Source organism: Nyctereutes procyonoides, unplaced genomic scaffold (assembly GCF_905146905.1).
Source record: "Nyctereutes procyonoides isolate TBG_1078 unplaced genomic scaffold, NYPRO_anot_genome, whole genome shotgun sequence".
Classification (NCBI taxonomy): domain Eukaryota; kingdom Metazoa; phylum Chordata; class Mammalia; order Carnivora; family Canidae; genus Nyctereutes; species Nyctereutes procyonoides.
Window position 1 is genome coordinate 38155581 of NW_026575020.1, and position 23317 is coordinate 38178897.

The window sequence follows — 23317 nt, forward strand, 5'->3', positions numbered from 1 at the left end:
CGCTCGGCTCGCACGCCGCAGCCCATGCCCCGCCCCGCGCGCCGCCGCCGGTCCGAGGCCCCGCCCCGCCCCCACCCCGAACTTCAGCCCAGCCCACTCCTTGCCCCGCAGCTGGGGCCAGACCCCGCCTCGACCCCGCCCCGAACTTCAGCCCCGCCCACCCCGTGCTCCTGAGTCAGGCCTAGGCCCCGCCCCGCCCCGCCCCACCCCCGCCCCGAACTTCAGCCTCGTCCTCCCCGAGCTCCTCGGGCGGCTCAAGGTCCCGCTCAAGCCCCGAGCTCCAGCCACGCCCTTCCCACGCCGGCCCCACCGGGTCCAGGGCGGGCTGTCCTCACCTCCGTCGGGCCCACTCGCAGAAAACGCCGCCTGTCCTCAGAGCCGTCGGGCCGCGGCCCCGCCCCTCCCGCTCCTACCCCTCCGCACAGCCCCGGCCCCGCCCACTCCTCCACGACTCTGCTCCTGAGCGCCCGCGGGGCGGCCGCCCTCACCCGACGGGTCGGCTCCCTAGAGCGTCGTCGCTCCGCACCTCAGTACCTTCTGGCCATTTCTCACGTAGCAGCGTCCCTCTGGGAGCCGCCTCTCCCTATGTCCCGCCCCCAGGCACGGACCCCCTTTTCTCTCTACAGCCCCCGGCACTGGGGCCCGCTCACTCCAGCAGCCTCCAACCCGGCTAGGACAGGGCCCCGCCCACAGCCCGCCTTCCCCAAGCCCCGCCCACAGCCCGCCTTCCCCAAGCCCCGCCCACAGCGCAGCCCCGCCCGCCCCGCCCACCCCGCCTCACCTGCGCTGCCGCCCGGGCCCCGGCCGGTTGTGCGCTGGGGTAGGACGCCTGCCCCGAAGGCTAAATCGGTGTTCCCCCGTAGTCTGCGTTAGCTCGCGGATCTCTCCATCCCTTAAAGTGGAGGTTCTGCTGTCGCCTGGTGGCCGTTTGTGGCGCCCGACGCAGTGAGTTTTGCAGGCGACCAGTCTTGACGGGATGTGATGAACTCTCTCCAGCTGTGTGACAACCACCACACCCCCCACCGTCTTCACCTCCTCCCCAAGTCAGATGCATCCGTCTCGGAGCCCTTGAGCACTGCGCTGGGGCTGAGGGGAGCGACACTACCTGGGTAAATTTGGGGGTCACTGTGCCATCTAAATCGTGTGGAGGTGGTAAGCTAGGGCTCCTCAGCAAGCAGGGCTTGTAGTGGCTAGGGAAGTGTGGCTATGCTGGGGTGGCAGAGCAAAACCTGAGGAGCATGTGTGGGAGCCTGTGGTTGGGGAACTAGCCACTGCAGTTTTGGAAGGCTCTAGCTGGGAAACTGAGGCAGGCAGGGGCTCCCATGATCAATTTGGATCATGTCATTGGCACACATTCCCTCATGACTTTCCCACTGCTTTCGCTGTAATGCCTAGACTTCTTTGCTGCCGCACATTCCAGCCAAGAAGCCAATCTGGATAGAGAAGGTGAGAGAGAGAGGTAGGGAGCTTTCTACTTCTCCTTCCAGCCCCTTGAGACTCCACCTCGGTCCTCCCATGCATTTCCGTGAGACAGTCTTGTAAGACAGTTCCCCCTTTTCTTAAGCTAGAGTGGGTTTCTGGTTTTTGCCTGACATCTTGAACTCCCCCAACATCTTTTCAGACCTGGATCCCATGACTCCCCCAATTCTTTATTCAGTGAGACTGGCTTGGCTGCTGTTCCCAACTTCATCCTGCTCCTTCTCCTTTCTGTCTTCCTGCTTCCCCCGTCCTCCATGTGTTCAGCAATCTCTGAAATGAGTCTCCAAATGCCCCTGTCCCCCGTCCCCAGATCCTCCATCTCCCTCTCTGAGTGCCCAAAGCACTGACTCTGTCTCTTCCTGAAGGGATTGCTCCCATTTGTCATTTCTGTTCTAGTAACCTCTAAGCAGGGTCCTAGTGCCCCAGACCTCCTTGATGTCTGTATTTGGCACAGCAATGGTTTGCTAGTGAATGCAAGTGATTAATAAATTGAGCAGTATTCATTGGAAAACACATTTAATTTCAAAGTAAACAAAGATGTTTGTACATTAAAGTATTTAATTAGTGAAACAATTATCAGTGTAACAAGCTGAAAAATACAGCAACTTGATACAAGACTGAGGTAACAAAATACTTCACCAAAAATCTAAAGAATCCCACAGAGGGCTGATGTTCAGTGGTTATTGCGGGTGAGACAATTCACAAGAATTAGAGAAAGTCCTTACACAACTGCATGCAGGAGGTCTGCTGGAAAAAAAAAAAAAAAAAGACAGCCCAGGAGTAGTGCAACAGATTTAACAAGAAACGAATTAAAATGTAGAAACGGATTTTCAATTTACTTTGAAGAATACATAAGAAATTGAAAACTACTCTCTATGCAACATTTTGAATGCTAAGTGAAAAACCATGCATTTTGGCACAAAATTTATTAAAGATTATGCCATACTAATAAATTAATTACTAATATCTCATTACTGAATGGTCACAGTCATTCAGAAATGGGTAAAGAGATTAATGATTATAAAATGGACAGATGATCCTTCGAGTTGCTGCTGCAAACAGGGATTTCCAGGCTGCCCCCAGCGTACACACACGTGTGCAGTACAGGACTCCGAGGTAGTCCATGGTACAAGTCCTCAACACCCAAGAAAATGCAGCTCTTGCTCACGCTGTACTTGCATTTAACATTGAAATTAAAACTAAAAAGCCTCTGAAGTAAATACTGTGAACATTCTGACCCTACTCTTTCATGCCACCTCAGAATCCTTCTCAGCATGCCCAACCATAGCTCTCTGCCAAGGTGTTCTGCGACAACCAGCCTCTAGGACAGCGACTCTAATTCTCCTTGCAACTGAACTCACAGATCAAGAGGCTATTCAGTCTGTTGAGCATTTTTGAGACCTTTCTGGAGGAATGTGCACAGGGTTTTTACCCAGTGTTAGCAGAGAGGCAGGGTCTTGCCAGAGAAGATGCCATGGTGAGGATTATTTGTTTGTTGAATGTGGTCAGCTCCACCAGGGCAAGGATCAGGTCTGCTCATTCTCAGCCATTTACAGTATATCCTGGGTAGAGCTTGGCACACAGGAAGCACTCACTAGAGTCATGGATGGATGATCCATCCATGGATGGATGAATGGGTGGGTGGGTGGTTTTGCACAGAGAATGCTATTTCTAAGGGACTCATGTAGATTTTTTTCTTTCTTTTTAAAACATGAAATCACATGTCAGTCAGTATGATGTGAGGCTGGTGAAAGTCATTTATTAAAGTCACACAAGATAAGTTAGGTTGTGTTTTTAGCAATGTTCACCTTGTTTACAAGCATGAGTAATGTGGGTGCAGAGTTGTAGCCCCCACCTGTGGAATGGAATCAGGCCCCACTTGTGAAAGGCTTCCCATTTTCGGTCATCTTCCACTTGTAAGATGGCATCCTAAAGATACTTGTCTTGGGCTTGGAAGGTGGGAGAGGAAGACAATGAAAGAAATACTGGCCATTTTGGTAAGGAAAAGATACTTTATAAATCCAGTAGGCAAGAGAGAGGGGGTTCTTTCCTAAACAGAATGCCTTCAAGTATCTTTCTCTTTAGGTTCCATGGCGAGACAGGGTGATGAATGGGCTTCTTCAGGGAAGGAAGGGGAGGCCACACTCTCTCACTGGGCACACTTAGAACATTATTTCTACTGCTCCTGTCTGAATCAATCCTACATGAAGCATTTCAGTTGTCAGAATGTACTTGGCTGACCTGGAGTTATAAAACATGTTTCAACTGAGAGGGGTGAAAATTATTCTCAGGGAGAGGTGCGTGAGTTGTTCTTGGAGCATCATAATGATACCAATTACCTATTCCACAATTTGCAGACAGCATCCTATAATTTTCATTTTGGGGCACCATGATCTGTTTGCTCAAAAAACCCCCCAAAACCTAGCATATGCATGCAAGACAAACCACCTTCGATGGTTTCACAAACATTTGTGCATTATGGAAAAAGAGCAAAACCCAGAAATGCTTCCCTCCAGAGTGAGAATCCACCCATGGATTTCTCCCTTTTGGGGGTTTGTGCCTGGCCTCCTCTGTGCCAGCCTGAGAGCCTTCTCATCTGCTGCTTGAGGGACAAACCAATGCAGGCAAGACAATCAGCCCTTATGTGCTTGGCCCCGCGTTCCGGCTGGGAGAGCCCAGCATCTTTTGGCCCGCCTCTAGGACTCTTCCTCTCCATTCAAGGTTCTTACCAGCTCTAAAGGCCTTTGCCAACAAGGTCTAAGCAGATTCTTCAGGAGTCCAAGCTAAGAATGTTTCTAGGAGGGGATGTAGGATCAGTCTCAATTAGCGAGCAGACTAAACATTTTGAAAAGACTTGTAATTGTGCTATTTCAAATTCAGCTCAGAAGAAAATATTTGTGAAAGATAAGAAAAATGTGTAAAGGGCAGAAAATGCTCTAATTAAAGGAAGCCTGAAATTCTGAGGGTTTTTGGATTGACATCTATAGTATTTCATTTGAGAAGAGCCAGGACAGTTGAGAAGCAGAGAAACCCAAGGAAAATAAGTAGCTGATTTTCCAGTTTTGCACCTTTCTCTGAACTTAAGACTTAAAAAAATATTAACAGGTAGAATCAGGTTCAATGTAGGTTAAAGCGTTAACACTGCCTGGTTCTGGTGAGAGGTGTGGGAGTGTTTGGTGTTTTCATTTGGCTTCTGGATGCCCATTTGAATAGTCACCAATGTGAACTGGGTGCATGCAACCAGGCCCCAGCTGTGTGCAGGTGTATAGAGCACTCATGGCCAAGGTTGGATGGCACCAACTTTACCACCTGGAACTCCTCCTGGCACAAGAGCATTCTAGACTTTACTCCAAAGGAGGGTTAGTTGCTGATCTCACTAAGTCTTGACCATAAAATAAGTCTTGAGCTCACTAAGTTCCTGATGGGAACTGCTTTCCTCACCAGTTTGTTAGAATTTTCAGGAGTTGTCATCGTTTGATCAAAATACAGTGGTGAATCTTTGGTCATTTTAAAATTTGCCTATCACAGTTTACTGTTTAAGATGTTGTTTTGAAGCATCTTGCCCAGAAACTCTAAAGGGTGATTTGATGTCTGATCAGTGTGAGCTTGGAAACCATGATAGCAACAGGGACCCAGGAGTTCAGAAAACCATTTCAGGGTTTCCTTCTCAGAATTTGGACACCCAGATTAGAGAGGGAGGGAGGGAAGGAAGCTATGGTGATAAAGCTACCATAAATAAAGCTAACTTTTATTCATTGTTTTGAATAAAGATGTATTTGTGCAAAATAAAAGTCACTCAAAAATAAGACAGTGACAGGTAAAGGACATTGTTCACGTGAAGAGCTCTTAACTGAATGCAGAGCTGGGACTGTTCACTCTCCAGGGCTTTGCTTTCTTGTCACCACGGTCATCAACAATTGTGCCCTTGGATATGGATATGGAGAACTTGCTGGTGACCGCATTTGGGGGCAAGATTGAGGGAGCTTAAGGCTTCAGCATCACTCAGCTCCCCAGTGTACCCAGGAATCCCAGTGGGCCCCACCCTGGCAGTAGATGATGGGAGCAAAGCCTTGGCCTGCAGGAGAGGCTGGTGCACAGTGGCTTCTGTGCAGCTGTTCTCCGTGAGCATGGCAGCCTCCGAGTGCTTCCAAGGAAGCTGGGAGAAAGTGTCACAACTTCCCGTTCTGGCATGGTCCGGGAGGAGAATACAAGGGCTTTCAGACCCTGCAGGACAGATGGGGGTGGGAGGAAGCAAGGAGGCCAGCCCAGTCCACAGTCCTGAAGCTGGGTCCTGTCTCAGAAAAGCCAACAGCAACAAGGCCTGGAAGGGACCCGGGGGGGGGGGCGGGGGGGGGGGGCGCCCAGAGAGCAGGCCTTCCAGATGAATAGCACCCATAGGAACAGAAAACAAGACACAATTTAAGGCATTGTTTGTTTACAGTAAAAGAATGCAAGGAACCCTTAACATAGGAGGAATCTGGGCTCTCACTCTGACCTTCCTTGGTGAACAAGGCTATCACATAAGGTTAAAGCAGGACCTCAAAGCGAATGAAAGATGTGACGTCACAAGTCTTGTGCCAAAATGCATGTTTCTCAAAGAGTTCACACTCGCTCTCACTCACACATACATGGCACACACACGCAGAGGATGCTTTGGGGGTTGTACAAAATCTGAGGCAGCCCTGTGGGCGAGCGACCCCATGCACTTGGGGTATAAAAAGCCAACTCCATAGCCTGTTCCTTCTCTCTGGCCCCTCATGCAGGTTAACACTGTCCACTCTTGTGCAGGAGAAAGCATGGGGGACCCAACATGGGTCAGGTGCTCTCTAGTCGAAGCAGCAGCTGGTGGACGGACGAGGGCCCAGAGAGGGAAGGTGGGGTGCACAGTCTGGGGCCTGACCATGGCCCTGTGTGGTGGTGCTGAAGAATGAGTGTCATGAGAGTCGCTGGGGATTGGCAGGTGGACCCTGCACTGGTGAGCCCTCTGGACCATGAGGTCGCAGGCCGAGTCCCCTTGAGTCTGGCTGTGAGTCACCCAGCACCCTGGACAAAAGCCTGTGCCCAGGACATGCGCTTCGCCACCAGTCCCAGGCTGGGCTCCCAGAAGCCTCTGAAGTCACGCCAAGTCCTGCAGAGACTTACTCAAATGACATAAGGTTTGCAGGTACCTGGAAGAGAAAGCTCAGCCTCTTGTCAAAGTTCCAATCTTTTGGAATGGGACAAGGGGTGCCCCTAAGGGAAGGGATCAGGTCTTTCCCAGCGAGTCTGCGAATGAGCTGGTTGGGTGAGAAAGAGGGCCTCGCGAGAATAATGGCCACCGTTGTCAAGTGGCTGCTGTGTGCCAGGCACTTGACATCATCATGTCCTTCAGTTTTCCCGACACCCCAAGAGGCAGGTTCTGGAAATGTCCCCATTACAAAGATGAGGACCCTGAGGCTTAGAGAGGGGAAGCCCACTTCGAGTAAAATGTGAGGCTAAGGTCCCAGAGCCCACGCTCTCATTCACTTAAGCCTGGCAGCAAAATAAAACTGCACTTGGAGCGGACAGGGGGTAAATTTTGTAGGAATGGGCACAAGCCTCTGGAAGGAAAACCAGTGGGCAGGGGTGGGTGGGGAGGGGGTGGCAGGAACTGATAAGCAGGAGCACTAGGAGGAGTGATCAGGATGCCAGGACCCCCAAGACCTTCCCGTAAGCTGTGTCCCCAGGACAAAATCCCAGCTCCCCTTGCTGAGGAGACTGCCAGCCCTAGGTCAGGGTGCTTCCCTCACCTTTCAGAGCTGCCCCCAGCCCCAGGCTCCCCAACCCGGCACTGCTGCAGGGTTACAGGGGATCTGATGAGAAGCAATTTCATCAAAAATAAATCCATCTTGGTGTCAATTTGGTCAAGATGATGAATTGGAAAAAATGTATCTCCTTCCACCAGGAGATAGTTATAAGAATGGTCACAGCAGTACTGTTCAAAATAGCAAAAAGCAGGAAATCATTCCTGGGATCACTGCCAGAAGAATTAATAAAAAAAAATATATCAGTACAAACAAATGAATGACAGCTATACACATTGACACAGATGAATCTCAGGAACACACTGTAGGAGAAAAGCAAGTCACAGAAGAAAATATCCAGTTATGGTTCTATTTTTAAAAAATGTTTTTTTTTAAAAAAGGTACCCCAGACAATACATTAAGGAATCAAATACACATGATAACATTTTAAAGGAACAGTAAATAAATCAGGAAAGTGGTTATGAGGTTCAGGCAGATGGGAGGCACACAGAATTAGGAAGAGGCCCCTGGGGGAGAGAGGTGTTCTGAGGCCCGGGAAGGTCCTGCCTTTAGGCTCGGTGGGCAGGGAGCTGAGAGTGGTGGTCTTCTAGCTGTGGTTTACGCCTTACTGACCTTATCAATACGGTTCAAGTGTATTTGGTGTTAGTACAATTTTGAGAAATGCAAGTCCACAAAAAAGAAAACTAATCTTAGTCACTGAGCTTGTCCATGGGGGTAGATGCATTTCTGTGACTTCTTTCATTATTTGAAATCTGCATGCCATCACAGGGATGTGCTGTGCTTTATTTAAATAAAATGTTGTGTCGACTATTTTGCTGTTGCCAACTTTTTATGATCAAGTACAGTGTAGAGCAGGAATATATGGTTGAAGGTAAATTCGAAATAAAAAGGGAAAAAAAGTAAAAGAAATAAAAGATCCCCCTCCCCTAGGCCTAACAATTGAACAAAATTCTTAAAAGTTGCAAAACTTTGCCATGGCATACTACATTTGCCATATATGAAATTCCATCTATTTGTCTTTCTGACCAAACACTTGCGCTGCCACATGGGTTTGACCCAGTTTCCTGTTACCTGCTGTGGCGTTGCTGCCACCCTCTGATGACCTCGACCCCACAATACCCCACAGCGAGAAACAAAGGGCTTTTGTGAAGGACAACCATCGCTGCTCCCAGCTGGGGCTGCTAAAGTGCTGAGGCTGTTGTCTCTGGGCAGACCCCAAGGGGCAGACCCTCAGGCTGTGTTTCCCTCACCTCCCCCACCATCCTGGGGGCCCACCTCAGAGCTGTCCTTCCTGTCGAGGAGATGAGCAATTATATTTGTTTAGTGTAAAAAAACAAACAAACATATATATATATATGCTCTAGACCCCATGGAATTATACTTCCTTGCACATCACTTTAGGAATTTCACATACAGAGACAAACATACACCTTATAAATATGCTCATGTATTTTAATACAAATGAGATCACTCTTACATATGCTCTACACTTTGCTTTTTTAAAAAAAAAATTTAAAGTAATCTCTGTGACCAACATGGGGCTCGAACTCATGACCCTGAGATTGAGTCGCATGCTCTACTGACTGAGCCAGCCAGGTGCCTCTGCAGGGAACATACCTTTGTGTGCACGTGTGAGTCTATCACCAGGACAAATTCCTAGCAGGCAGATAGGTGAGGAAGGGGATTCAAGTGCAGTTTATTTTGAGCTTCTTTGTAGTATCTCACATTTTCCCTCTGTCAGACTTTCCTACTGTTTTAGTTCATCGAGAACTTTCTACTACTTCTGCTTTCTAGCTTCCCATCATCTATATAATCTGACCAGCTTGTCACCCATGTTCTCATTGGACGTGATGGATGAAAATCCTGAAGAGGACCAAACTGAGACTTCCCTCTGATTTTCGAGAACCATTCTAAGGGACCCAGAAGTCTGTGTGCTGTCCCCAGCATTCTCCCAAGACCCAAAGGCCTAGTGTAAACCAGCCTTTGCTGAGGCCCCCTCACACCTCCAGGCTGGTGCCTCCAAGCTGCCACCCACCCAAAGCTGGTGCTTGCTCTATCCCCAGCCTGAGAGGGACCCATTGGGCAGTGCCCTCTTCTGGCTGGTCACTGGGGGACATGGACAGCAAAACTTAGGGATAGAAGCACCAATCTGGCAGCAGCAGCCAAATGCCTCCCACTTGACTCCCAGTGGCAGGAACATCCAGCCTGCCCCATTGGGTGCTGAGGGCTGGAGCAGCCATGCCTTTCAGAAGCCTGATGGCCAGGCTGTGCTTCCAAGCCCTTAGCTCAGCTGCAGGAGGCTGAGCAAGCTGAAGGTCCTCTGGGAAGTGTGAGAAAGTGTGGAGCTTGGGGCAACAAGTATAGACTCCGGTGCAGGACAGACGGGGGTGAGATCTCATTAACTTTGGGAACTTGAATGAGTGTCTGCCATTCTCTGAGCCTCAGTGTCCTCAGCATAAAAAGGAGACAGTAAGAGAAACATACCTCCCAGGGGTGTTGCGGGCATTTGGCCAATTCTCACACGTAAAGCATTTCCTGTAATGCCTGGTCCTGGGCCCGGTGCAGATACACTGAGCAGCAGCCTTATGTGGCTCTCAATATTAGCTAATATTTTTATTCCTAAAGGTTTTGGGGCAGGGAGGCCCTTTTGTCAGTCTGGAGTATTTCCATGAATCAACTTTGGAGGGGAGATGGTCTAAATAGATGCTCTCTCTTCTGATCACTGGGGCGATACCACATTTGCCACCTAACTGTGCCCAGTGGATGTTTCTGCAGTGTTTCCTTTAGTGGGAAATACACAAGGATCAGATCCACAGTTCTTGTCTGGAGCCAGGCTTAGTTCTAAGCTTGAGCAGAGGATGCCCTGTCTCACGGAGAAAGGTTGATCAAAAAAGGGTGCCTGGGAGCATAGCTGATAGGCTCTGAGGGAAGGAATGAGTCCTGTTTTCTATGAACCCTTAGTCCCAAGGGTGGGAGAGGATATTTCAAGAGACAAGCAGGGTTTCGGTGACTTTACCTGAGGCCTGTTGCTTTTACATGCATCATCCAAATGCTTGTGCCACAGTATTGCATGAAAACGGGAACCAGTCTGGAACTTGTAAACATTGCCTGATGGGCAGAGAAACCATTAGGTTAGGAAGAGGGAGGGCCCCATGGGAAGGACTGCCTGTGACTAGGTCACGAAGATAAATGTGAACTTAGGTTAACCAAACCAAGGAAGGTCAGGAACAGCCCAAGGTAAGCATGGGCTTGCAGAGGCAGAACTTCTGGTGCCTCTGGGCTGCATCTGTGGACCAGGCCACTTAACCATTTTGGGGGCCATGATGCATTTGATTCTGGTGAAGCCTGTGGGCTCTTCTCAGAATAATGTTTTCAAATGCATAAAATAGAATACAAAGCAGATCAATACCACGGAAATATAGCTATCAAACTACTAAAAAACACTTGAGTGATACAGTTCTACACGTGCTTCTCTAGTAATGCATCAGTAACAAAATCTAGGGGCATGTTTGACACTGCACTATAATTCCAGAGAGAGGAGCAGAGATGCCCCTGAGAAATCTGCAACTATATGTGATAGAAAAGGATCTGTGGTTTCCTTTGGAGATCAAATCACAGGTGTTATGAACACTGTAGTAGTTTAATACTTAGAGAGGCACGAGAGGCCACAGAAAACAAAGGTATGATTTTTTTCCCCACTTGGGTTCACAGACCCCTTGAATTCTATCCACAGATCCTGGCCAACCTCTGTGTCATATTTCCCTCTACTTGGTGACATGGTTTCCTGTGGGCTAAGGCCCAAAAGTGGCCTGTGGTTCTCGTGGCCATATGGTCCCCAAGTCAAGCTTGCGTAGACACAGCCTTTACTTCCTCAGGAAAAGACTTCTAATCCAGGCCTTCTAATCCTGGAACCTTCAGGAAGGAATTCCAGAGGCAACCAGACCAGGATGTGTGACAACTGTGTGTAGCTATGCATGGATTCAATCACTTAGACATAGAGCAGAGAACTTGGCTCCTCTCTTCTCCAGTCCCTGGGCTCTTTGAGGTCCCTGTTTCTTTACTTCTCAGCTAGCAACATTACAACCCTGTGGTTTCTTTACTGCAGCAGCATCTGCATTACCTGGGAGCCTGTTAGAAATGCAGGAGCTTGGTCTCCACTCCAGATCCACTGAATCCAAATATGAATGTTCACTAGTTCCTCAGGTGATCTGTATATACCTGAACCTTGACTAGAACATTCCTGAGAAGATGTGAAGATGCTTGGAGACTTTACAGTCCCAGTGACTTTGCCCAGCTAGAACCCAAGATCCAGGTATTTCAGGGTTTTGTCATGTGACGTGGTCTACCAGAAAGACAAGCATGACCTATTCTTTATTATTATATTATTATTATTATTATTATATTATTATTATTTTAGTGTAGTTGACCAAATGTTACATTAGTGTCAGGTATACAACACAGTGATGCAACAAGTTTATATATCATTCTGTGCTCACTACAAATGTAGTTACTATGATCACCATACAACTCTACTAAAATATCACTGACTATATTCTTTTTTTTCCATTGACTATATTCTTATAACTTATTCATTCTGTAACTAGAAGCCTGTATCTCCCACTCTCCTTCACCCATTTTGTCCATCCCCCCACCCCTGCCCTCTAGAAACCACGTTTGTCCTCTATATTTATAGGTCTGATTCTGCTTTTTGTTTGCTTGTTCATTTGGTTTTTGTTGTTTTGCGATTCCACATATGAGTGAAATTAGATCATATTTGTCCTTCTCAGTCTGACTCATTTCACATGGAATACCCTCGAGGTCCATCAACATTGTCATAGAGGGCATAATCTCATTTTTTTTATGTCTGTGTAATATTTTTAGGGCTAGAGTGTGTGTGTGTATGTGTGTGTGTGTGTGTGTGTGTGTGTGTGTATCATGTCTTTCTTATATACTCATTTATCAAAGGACACTTAGGCTGTTTCCATATCTTGGCTATTAAAAATAATACAATAAACAAAGGGGTGAATATCTTTTTGGATTAGTGTTTTCATTTTCTTTGGGTAAGTACCCAGTAATGGAAGTACTGGATCATATGGTATTCCTATTTTTAATTTTTTTGAGGAAACTCCATACTCTTTCTTTTCCACAGTGGCTACACCAATTTAAATTCCCAACAACAGTACACAAGGGTTTCCTTTTCTCCATATCCTCACCAACACTTGTTATTTCTTGTCTTTTTGATTTTAGCCATTCTGACTGGTGTGAGGTGCTATCTCATTGTGATTTCTGATTTCCATTTCCTTGATAGGATGGCCTATTCTGAATGTCAGTGTAGACAGGGCTCCTAGACAAGAAGGTGCCCAGAACTTTCCTTCCACCCAATGTAGTCATGGGGGAAGGATGGTACCAGGAGGAAATGGGAGATGACCAGACAAGTTAAAGTTGGGGCTTTTGTAAAATGGCTCTTCTCTGATTTGGTCTTAGACCAGGATACTGTGAGAGTCTCATGGCACAGGTAATGTCAGGGACATCCCTGAAATCTTCCAAAACCCAAGACTCTCCCAGCCACATGGTCCCTGCCCTATGCAGCATTATATTATTTATTCCAAGACCTTGAGGCTAAAGCTTCCAAGGTAATGGGTTCCAGTAGCCACAGGTGAGGCCACAAAAGGCAGCTGTGTGCCATGCCCACTGCTCAGTGGACACACTGACCATGATCTAAGCAGTTTTCGTGGCCCAGTGAGGGGACACTCTGACCACAACCTAAAGCAAAGGGAAGGTAGCAGCCCCAAAAGTTCTTACTGTTTCAAAATGTACATTTGGCAGGAAAGGAAAACAGAGTAGAGAGAGGTTGTGGGCACCCAGTGCCCAGCCTGCTGCCTACCTTTGTCAGGGTTATTCAGCTGGAAGATGTCTGGGTGCTCAGGGTCATCAGGCAGCTGCACCATCCAGCCCACAACGGAGACCTTTTTGCCAGGTGTGGATTTATACTGGGGAAGAACAGCAGCATAACCAGGAGGCCCACGTCCTCCACTCTCCAAAGAAGCTGAGCTGGGTCTGGCAGGGTTCCTTCCTCCTCCTGCCACCTCCCCTGTTTTCCTCCCCACGCCCATTACCCCCAGGTCACACTATGTGAAGTCCCAGCCTGGAGAGTCCTTTCGTGGGACTTACGTGTTTTCTGTCTGTGCCCCGCAAGGACTTGGCTCCGTAGTACAGGAGGGTGGATCCCGAGAGTATGACCCAGTACCTGGTCCATGAGGACAGCTACAGAGAAGGGGAAGCAGAGTGGCAACCTTGTAAGTGGTGGGAGTGGAGTCTCCCCTCCCTGCCGGATTACAGATCCAGCTGCATGGTGGAAGGGTGCTCCCGTCCTCCTAACCAATGCCCTCACAGGCCTCATCTCTTCCTGGCACCTCATGCATCAATATCACTTTTACCCAGGGCCGGGAGAGGGAGACCCTCACCAGAGCCTTTGAGCTCTGAGCCCTAAGCCCTGTATCCCCTCTCTGGCTCCTTTACTCAGAGAGCCTTTCATTTTTTCACCCTGTTTAAGGCAGTGCCAAGGCAGGTGACTTGGCCCCAAGAAGGTCCCTGGAAAAAACATTTTTAAAACGCAGACACGCTAAACCATAGCCTAGTAGAACCATGATTTCTGTGCTGGGGTTCTCTGGCTGAGACTCAATGGTAGCACTTGGGAAGTCCTTATGGTTAGAAGTGGGGAAAGCCAACAGAGCCAAGCTACAGGTATTCTTTCTGTTTCTCTAGGCAGCAAGGCTGGGATTCCCTCTTCAGGAGAGCTCTGCTCCTCAGTTTAGGGAAAATCACTTCAATAAGCCTTTTGGTTCTGCAAATGTGAAGCAAGTATCTTCTCCTGAAAGGAACAAGGTTGAGAGTAGAGATGCAGATGGTTCTGTATTATAGCCTACAAGACCTCTTTTCCATGCTGGATGGAGCTATGTCACTGGAATAGTGAAAGCAGTGGCTTTCAGACCTCTTTGATGACACCCACAGGTGTGTATGACAGGGAAAACCCTGCTAGTGGGACTCTGTCTCTCCCTGGCTCAGGATGACTGGGCCCTGAATTCTGAGTATGGGAGAGAAGCAGGCAGGTCCATACAACAGGCTAGATACAGGGCCCCATGTCACAGAATGCTCTGTGATAACCTGAGCTCAAGGGACAAAGTGTGGCCCAGAGCTGGGGTGAAGACCCTCCTTACCCACGAGCCACCTGCCATCTGCACACAGGCTAGCATCTGAAGGTGACAGCTGGGCTAGCACCCTGGCAACTTCACTGTGGGCACAGGCAGGAAGGGTTATCTTCAGGTGGTTCCATGGGCAGTGGACAGGGCAAGCAGGGGCCAGGACGGGAGCGGGAGGGCAGAGCAGACAGGAGCTGTTGCTGCCTGGAGACACAGCGCACAGGCTGGCTGTTTGTAGAAAACCCTTGCATGGATGCTCTGTTGGTAACAGTACAGGGGTCTTTGCAGGTGGCTGAGGCCCTGCTAGGGGTGCGGGTCATGGAGCCAGTGACATGCAGGTCCAGCACAGGTGACCTGGGAACTAGCAATGGAGCCTCAAAGGCTTCCTGATGCTGCTGCCACAGGGAGAGAGGGCACCTGCAGCTGAGGGTACCATACAGGCTGTGTTAACCCTCTGAGGGGCAATACAACCAAATGCCCAGAGGTCTATGGGCTGCCACTGACCCTCGTCACAGCCTTGGCTCACTGCATGCTCACTGCATGTACTGCCATGCATGTGACATTCTTGCTCAGTCCTTTAGAATGTTGGCACTATTTTCTCCCAGTTTACAGATGTGGAAAGTGAGGCCCTTACACTCATTCAGTGGCACAGCCAGGGCTGGAGTGCAGGCCCTCTCTGATGCCCCTGCAGCCTCCACACAGAGCTGGGGTGTCTCTGTACTTACCGCGGGTCTCCGTCCTTCCTTGAGCAGGGTTTTCCTCCTCAGGGGACCCTCCATGGTGGGCACTGCGGCTGAACTCCCCAGTGTACAGATGCACGGGCCTGTGGGGCTAGGGGGAGACCAGTAGTCAGACACCGCCCTGGCGGGGCTCAGCTCAGGCCCCTCTCCCTCACAGGTCCCCACCGCCAAGTCCGCAGTGCTGTGCTGGGCCAGAGGGTGCAACGTGGTGGGGGCAAGGCCAGGGAGGGGCCCCTGAGGCCATGGAGAGCTTGAACAAGGGTGGCCCTGGACTGGCCACAGCTGAAAACTTTCACCTCCCTCACCTTTCTGAGCACTTCAAGGCCCTAGGCTTGGTGACAGTGCTCCCTATCATCCAGGCCCCAGAAGCACTGCCACCTGGTCCCCACCTCCGCGGTGGCTTCCTTTGGGCCCTCCCCTGCATTTCCACCTTCCTTTCCCCCCAGTGTAGCCCCTCCTGGCCCTGGCTGGAGCCTGGTGGAGCCTCCATCAAGTGGGGAGGTGGCGCTGGAGTGCAGGGTGCCCAGGGGGATTTGGGCCCACCAGACAAGCTCAGCGCCTTTGCCTCAGGGCTTCGGGTGCCACCTACAGGTAAGGACAGCCAAGCGAGGCCCTGACCCAGACCTGCCCTGAGGCCTGGATGGCAGCTTGTTTTCTGGGTAGGTGCTTCTCCTCTTGGTGCCCTTCCTCCGCATGCCGTGAACAGCCCTGCCATCCATCTGGCTGCTTGAACTGGAGACCTGAAGGTTTCTCCTCTTACCTCTCCACCCCCCGCCACCTATTCAATCCCAAGGATGCAATGATCCCAAGCCCTATGTATGTCTGACTGCCCCTCAGCCATTGCACTCCTCCCACCTTAGGCCAGAAACAGCTCTTCCTTTGGACAACTGCCTGTTGGCTGTCCCCTGGCCTCCCTGAGGGCACTCCTGCCTTCCTCCTGCATGCTCTCCAGTTCTCCATGCCACGGTCAGGATGACCTGGTCACGCCACTGTCACCCCCCCATCCCCACCCCGTGGTTGGGTTCCACTTCCCCAGCCTCCACCCCTTTCCTCTCTCATTCTTTCCAACACTGACTCTCCTTCACTACCCATGCCACCCTGCTCTTCCTGCCTCCCTCTGGCTTGGGGTGCTCTTATTATCCCTACACCTCCCCTCCTTGTATTTGGTTCATTCCTATCACTCTTCCCGTGGTTTCTCCAGAGAGGCCTTCCCTGCACTCCCTTTCCAGAACACCCCACCACCTCTCTGGGACCATCAGGGACCTGGGAAGCAGCCTCATGGACTGGGGTAAAGGCCGTATCTGGTGCATCCAGCAGCCTCGAGCACAGCTCATGGCATCCAACAAGCAGCCTAGAGCTAGTTGTCAAGTAAATGAGCACACGAACAAATGAATACCTATAGACGCAGCTCCGGGTTCTGGGAGAATTCCGAACTGGAACCCGCCAGTTGGGCCCCAGTGTGGCATAGAGACGTCCCCTGCTTCAGAGGAAAAGGAGTGAGTTTTAGCAACAGCCAGGAACAACCAGACACTCTGAGGAAGCAAGGGCATCTCGGACCCTAAGGGCATTAGCTCAGGAGGCTCCAACCCCAGCTCTTTCTGCACCTCCTCCGTCATGTTGCAGACACATCTGGGGCATATCTGTCACTGCCAGGCCAGTGAACACAACACCCCCAGAGCCTCTATCAGTGTCAGGGTGTGACTAAAATCAGGGCACACCCACTTACCCAATGTGAAGCTGACACATTTAATAGAAAATGCCGTACAGCCCAAATAGTCCATGGTAAGTCCAATTACAAGGGCACGCACAGAAGGAATTGTGGGCAGTCTTGCATGTTGGGCCTGGGATTGGGGGGGGGCATGTGCACCGTCTTCATGCACCAGGGCATAGCTCAATCCCTCTGTTTGCTGTGTCCTCTCCTTTGCTGGCCCCAGCCAGACCCCTGCCATCTGCCCGTGGGCTGCCCCTCTGGCTCCTCTCCCACCTGTTGCCCCCAGCAGGGAGCCTCTGCAGGGGAAGATGCGGTTTCCAGAGTAAGCAGAATCTAACCTACAGGGTGGGCAGGGAGGCTTCTGTCTTTCTGTCTCTTCTCTTCACCTTTTCCTCTTTCAGCAGGATGATTTCCTGTGTCCACTTGGTCCTCAACCACCTTCTACCCCTGCGGCATGGTGTCTCCCTGGGCCAGTGCTTTCCTTGCTTCCTGGCCAAACAGTGATGTAACCCAATTTAGAAGGTCAGACAAAGTCAAGCCTGCCTTTGCAAATACACTCTCCATTCTCCGCTGCCAGTCCTAGGTTGCTGCGTGCAGCCCCTCGGCACTGGACACCTGGGGGGTGGGTGGTTGGGGCCAGGCTCATTCTTTGCAGCAGGCGCATTACAGCAGAAGTGAGCTCAAGTTCCTCTTTGGGCGGGGCGGGGAGGGGGGTCGGGTCACGTGAATCCCTGCCCCTCCGTCCTCTGCTTGAGAAGAACTGTCCTTAATAACCATCTTGGGTCTGTGGTACAGAGGCCCAAGTTCAGGGCTGGTCAGAGTCCGATGGCCATCTAGGCCAATTGCCCATCCAGCCATTCCTCCTTAGGTGGTAAAGAGCCACAGCATGTGCTTAGGCCCTCAAGTCCTCAAATGTAACAGAGCTCAGTCTTTCCCCAGCACCCCTGGGTGACAGAGGATGGTCACAGGCCAGGAGCTATGGTGCAGAAGAGGCCCTGCCACAACAACTCCCAGCCCACACCCCGGATTGTCTTCTCCCTCTCCTCCATTCAGAAAAAGGCTTGCAACGCAGTGATGAGCAGGACATCACAGGTAACAATAAATCTGCTCTACATTATGAAAAGCTTCGGGACTTTCATTGTTACTGTCAACACTGCTGAGTACCTCACAACTGGGTCACAACATATTATAACCCCGTGCTGAGGCAGGCTGCTCGGAGGGCTCCTTCAGCCTGCCTCCGGGGTTGCTTTCCTCTCCAGCCATTACCAGAAATTTCTTATGAGTTGGGGCAGGATCTAACAGTGAACCTTTCTGGGATGACATTCCTTGTGCCCAGGGGACATCTCCTCATTTGATCTGGATTCCTGCCCTGAGCTGCTACCTGTCTGGAGTGGGACATGCAGCTTCCGTTTGCAGAGCTGGATCCTGTGGCCCCTTCTTCTCCACCTTTCTTCTTGTGAGTCTTTTTGCCCTGGTACCCAAGGAAAAGGTGTGATGACAGCAGGTTGTCTACCATTACCAGTAGTCCCACCAAAGGGGGGATGTGGTTGGTGCTTGCTTCTACCTCCCCTCCACCTTTCTCTCCTTTCTGAGATAGTCCACGGCTGCACACTCAATAGGTGTTTGCATGACTGACACTTTTCAATGGAGAGCTTTAAATCAGTGTCTTCCAACCAGTCTAGTCTTTTAAGTAGCCTTTTTCCATGTTCTTCCTAAAGGTGTGGGGTGCCCCCCAGTGTACCAGGCTGGTGGGGGGTAATAATGCAGGGGCGCAGAGATCACCAGTGAGTGTAGGCTCACATGAGCAAGATCATGACACTCACCATCTCACTGGAGCTTTAAGCATATTATCTTCCCCAGAAGAGGGAAACTGAGGCTCAGTGATGGGAAAACACTTGACCAAGGCATGAGCCTAATAAGCCAGGATGTGAACCCTGTTCTGACTCTACAGCCCAAGCTGCTCCCACACCTTTCAGGGCCGCAGGGAGGCTGAGATGTCCCATGTGGTGGGGTCTGCCACAGGGACTAGGTCTCCATGTGGAGCCAGCACCCTGTGGGTGGTGTCCGGGCATTCTCCTCCCAGAGGTGCCACTCCTGTGGGCCTCTGCTACAGCTCACACTGATCAGGCTTCGTCAGTGTCTGAGACTGGACAGCCCGAGCAGTCGTAGGTCCTGGTCTCTTGGGGTGGGACCACTTCCTGGGTCCCTTGGCCCCTGGTCTCTGCACCGGAGTCATCTTCCAGTGGCTGACTGGCACTAAAGAGCAACTGCCACTTATCCACTGCTGACCATGAAACACACTGTTCCTCTCACCTCTGTGAGGGGTACTGTTCCCACTCTGTCTTAGATGAGGAGACAGAGGCTCAAGAAGATGAAGCCACTCATCCCACTGTACTGGCCTGTCATTAGGGATAGAGATGGAAGTATTCACAGAGCGGGGATGGCTTTCCAATATGAGCAGAGGGCCTATGTCTGTCAAGCTGCTCCCAGTGGGGCAATTCAGAGCCTGCTTCCCTGGAACCTGGGGGAGTGACCCTGGCCTTGGAGGTCAGCATCACGGTGACTTTTCCCCAAGCCAGTTTTTAGAATAGTTAGGGTTGTGGTGGCCCACCTTCCTCCCCAGGTGAGCCCTGCAGGGTTGGAAGAGGGTTATGACGGTTGGGGACTATGGTGTGGCCTGAGCAGGAACCTCAGCTACTGAAACCAATCTGATCATGGCCTTGTTTGAGAATATTTGTTATTTGAATGTTCAGAGCCAGAAAATGCAAAATGAAGGGGCAGTGGTACCTGGTAAACTCAAAAATCAGGGGATTTCTTGGACTGACATGGAGAGTCCCACTCTGGAACCACAGACACCTTTTCCAACATGATGCTGGGAGCAGAATGTGGCTGAATGGTATGTAATTCAGGAAGGCCATTTTACTGTTTCTTCTTGAGGATGGATTTTGGGCAGCGGTGGGGAGAAGGGATGCAGCAGGCAACCCTACTCATGGGAAGTCTGGTCTGGGAAAGATGTACAGCTAGCAACCAAGTAGAACACTTCAGTCTCAAATAGTGTACAAAATGATAATAATGATGGTGGTGGTGGTGGTGGTGATGGTGATAATGATGGGCTGATGAGAATGATGGTATGATGATGATGATGGGGTGATGGAGATGATAAGGATAGGATGATGGTGATGATGGAGTGATGGGAATGATGGAGGTGATGGGGATGATAAGGATGGGATGATGGTGATGATGGGGTGGGATGATGGGAATGATGAAGTGATAGTGGTGATGGGGATAATGAGGATGGAATGATGAGGATGATGGGAATGATAGATGCCAGGCAATGTGCTAAGCAGTACTTTTTCATTATCTTGTCTAGTCACACAGGGCTTTTTTGTCCTGAAAATCAGGAATACTGTCAGGCAGGCACTATTTTTTTTTTTATTGTTTGTTTTAAGTAGGCTCCATCTCTAGCAGGGAACTCAATGAGAGGCCTGACCTCACAAACTCGAGATCGAGACCTGAGCTAAGATCAAGAGTCAGATGCTTAACCAACTGAGCCATCCAGGTGTCCCCAGCAAGCACTATTCTTATCCCCATCTTGCAGATAAGGAATCTAAGGCTTGGAGAGGTGGAGTGACTTGCCCAAGCTCACAACACTAGGAAGAGGAAGAGCAGGTCAGGCTGCTGAGGTGGAAGCAGCCAGAGTCCTGCTTAGGCCAACAGCATCATGAGAATTTTGACTATCCAAGGCAGGTCTGAAAGGCACCTTCCCCTCAACAGTTTTCTAGGTATACTTTAAGTAGTATCATGGGGATTAAATTCCCTCTGATGGGGAACAGGGAGAAGTCTTTGATAATAATAACATTGGGGTCCCAGTAATCTTGTCTTAGCAGAAATAGAGTCCTCCACCCCATCCTTCTATCTCAAGTGCACAGGGCCCTTTGAGGTACTAATGTGCCTGTGGAAGTGTCCAGGAGATGCTGTTCATTGACAGTGTCCACTTGCACCAGCAAACTTTTAACAGGAAGCCATCCCATTAGGCCATAGCTTGGTCATAGCTACTTCCTGAAGATTCACAGATAGGAAGCTGCCACTCTGAGTTCTGCTGGACCTTGAGACATCCCTTCCAGCAGTACTTGCTAAAGGATTTCTACTGCTTATAAGTCACTCACTCACTCCTCTCTCAGCAATGTCCTTGATCTACTGAGTGGGTCTCTAGGAGCCATATTTGCAATGCATATCTAGCTGAGTGGATAGAACACCACCCGATCCAAGACAGGTCAATCAGATTTTCTCTCATGGCAATTAGGAACTAGATGAGATGGAAAGTCAGGCTCTGTGGCTGGATGAGGTATAACATGTAAACTTGGGAGCTGTGAGGTGTCCATCTTCCCCTCTGTGAGCTGGGAAATCTAGAAATCTGGTCTGCAGAGAGAGAAGGGAGAGCAGCAGATATATGTGGAGGATTAATTTGAAATCGAAAGGGAATCCTGTCCACTGTCTAGGCCCTGAAATCTGAGGGGTTGTAGGTTTTGGACAGAGATGTTGTGGGCTGAGATTTCTCAGCAACCTGTGAAGCCACAGTAGCTCGTGGGCAGGGCCCAAGGACAAGGTCAAGTGAAAGGCCCAGGGACTTCTGGCCACTGTTCTCTCTCAGAGGAGCCTAAACTCCTGGGTGGAGCCTCATTTTCCAGACTTTGGTGTCTGTTGCTAAAAGCAAGGCAAGAGATGGTATCTTTGGGGGAAACCCACATCAGAAGCTTGGCATGTTGTCCAACCAGGCTGCCACAGGAGGCAGAGCATCAGAACAGAGGCACAGAGCAAGATGGGCCTGGAGAAACCAGACAGAGGGATGGGTGGGTGCAGGCACGACCCTGGGGGATTCCTGGGCCTCAGCCAAGGGCGTGGGAGGAAGGCAGTGAGGTTCTCCATGAAAGTCACCCTACAGTCACTTTCACGTTACACTTCAGTTAAAGGGACCCTCACCACCAAGGCTGCCTCTAGAACCTCCAGAACTGCCCCTCCCTCTCTTGAAATGCTGCATAGTCTGGGGCTGTCATGACTTTACTTTCCTGGGGTTTCCCTAAGAATGTTGGAAGATTCCACTGGCTAAGAACAAGTCAACCTCACACAGGGAAAAATGGCATCACCCAATCGCCTTGGCACCCTGGGGTACCTCAGGGCCAACTCTCTGCAGCAGTCTCTTAAAGGGGTCCTCCCCCCAGTTCGGTGTCACCCTGGAGGCCAACCAGAGCTGGTGGATGCTTGCCTTCATGGTAGCTCATCTGTCCCACAATTACTGAACTATCATTTTGGGACTTTCCTCTTCACCCCACCCATTCTGAGCCCCCTGGATCACCTGCTTGCTCGTTAACAGGTACCCACTGAGTGAAGGCCACAAAAATGTCAAAATAAGTTCCCAAACAGCAACTCCGCCCATGTGCTAAGCATCCTCGCTGTAGAGCTGAGGCTCCTGAGGCTCAGAGGTTGAGAGACACACCCAAGGTCACTGGGAGCAAGCTATCCTGACCTCAGGCCCCTCCTAGCACTGCTGGCAGTGTAGAGAAGCCAGACCATGATCTTTCAATGCAAAGGCACACTAAGAACTTCAGAGACCAAGACACATCATGGAGTCCCCCTCTCCGGCAGGGACTCTTAAGAGCCAAACCAAGCATCCCTGGGCCACCTCTCTAATCCTGGCACACAACTCAGGCCTTGGAGCCTCCTTAGATCCTGGGATCCCTCTTGAGGCCCCACTGTGATCCTCTTAACCGATGTCCTTGGGCTACTGTGTAACCATCGCCACTACTGGAAGCCACTCTTGACCCCTCAGTCTGACTCGGGTCACTGCACTGGACACTCCCATTGAGTGCTGCACAACTTCCAGACCCTTGTGGACCTGGCATCATTGATTTGTTCTCTCTCCCAACCCGACTGTGAGCTGCGACTAGATCCCCTGTATCCCTCACCTCCCTGAGAAGGAAGGAGAAACAGCTATGCTTCAGAGAGGGTTGTCACTCTTGTCTCTTCCCAAGGATCCCTCTGCCTCCTCGTCTTTCCACCACCTGTATTTCTGGGCTGTCTCTCTTGCGATAGCGCCCTTCCTCACACACTGCTGATGTCAGAGTAGAGAAGATGGATGGCCAAGGGTTTCGTGATGAACTCTGTGACATACTTTCCTATGTTACTTCTTAAAAAGCAATCAGTAAACATTTCTGATTTTATATTTTTTAAAAAGTTAATTTTTTTCTGGGCATAAAGGAAACATGTACCCATTGTAGCAGATCTGGAGAATATAGAAAAAAAAAATGAAGGAAAGAAATTCATTCAGTGACCCTAGAACCCAGAAAGAACTAAGATTAGTGACATTACATATTTTTGTACATACATATATGTTCACTTCACTCATCC

General features: G+C 50.1%; 1 protein-coding gene across 5 annotated transcripts in view; it reads right to left on the minus strand.

Moving 5' to 3' along the window:
• Positions 1-2028: 2028 nt before the first annotated feature.
• Positions 2029-23317, minus strand: part of RALGPS1 (Ral GEF with PH domain and SH3 binding motif 1) — a 292316-nt gene continuing 271027 nt past the window's right edge. For 2 of the 5 annotated variants that reach the window (XM_055336488.1, XM_055336482.1), the window contains 5 exons: positions 16598-16681; positions 15187-15292; positions 13434-13526; positions 13147-13252; positions 2029-10370 (listed from right to left, as the gene is read on the minus strand). In XM_055336488.1, coding sequence (XP_055192463.1) covers positions 10210-10370; positions 13147-13252; positions 13434-13526; positions 15187-15292; positions 16598-16681 — 550 coding nt within the window. In that variant the 3' untranslated portion in view covers positions 2029-10209. The remainder of the gene's footprint in view (positions 10371-13146; positions 13253-13433; positions 13527-15186; positions 15293-16597; positions 16682-23317) is intronic. The other 3 variants (XM_055336511.1, XM_055336502.1, XM_055336494.1) reach the window with 3 other exon arrangements.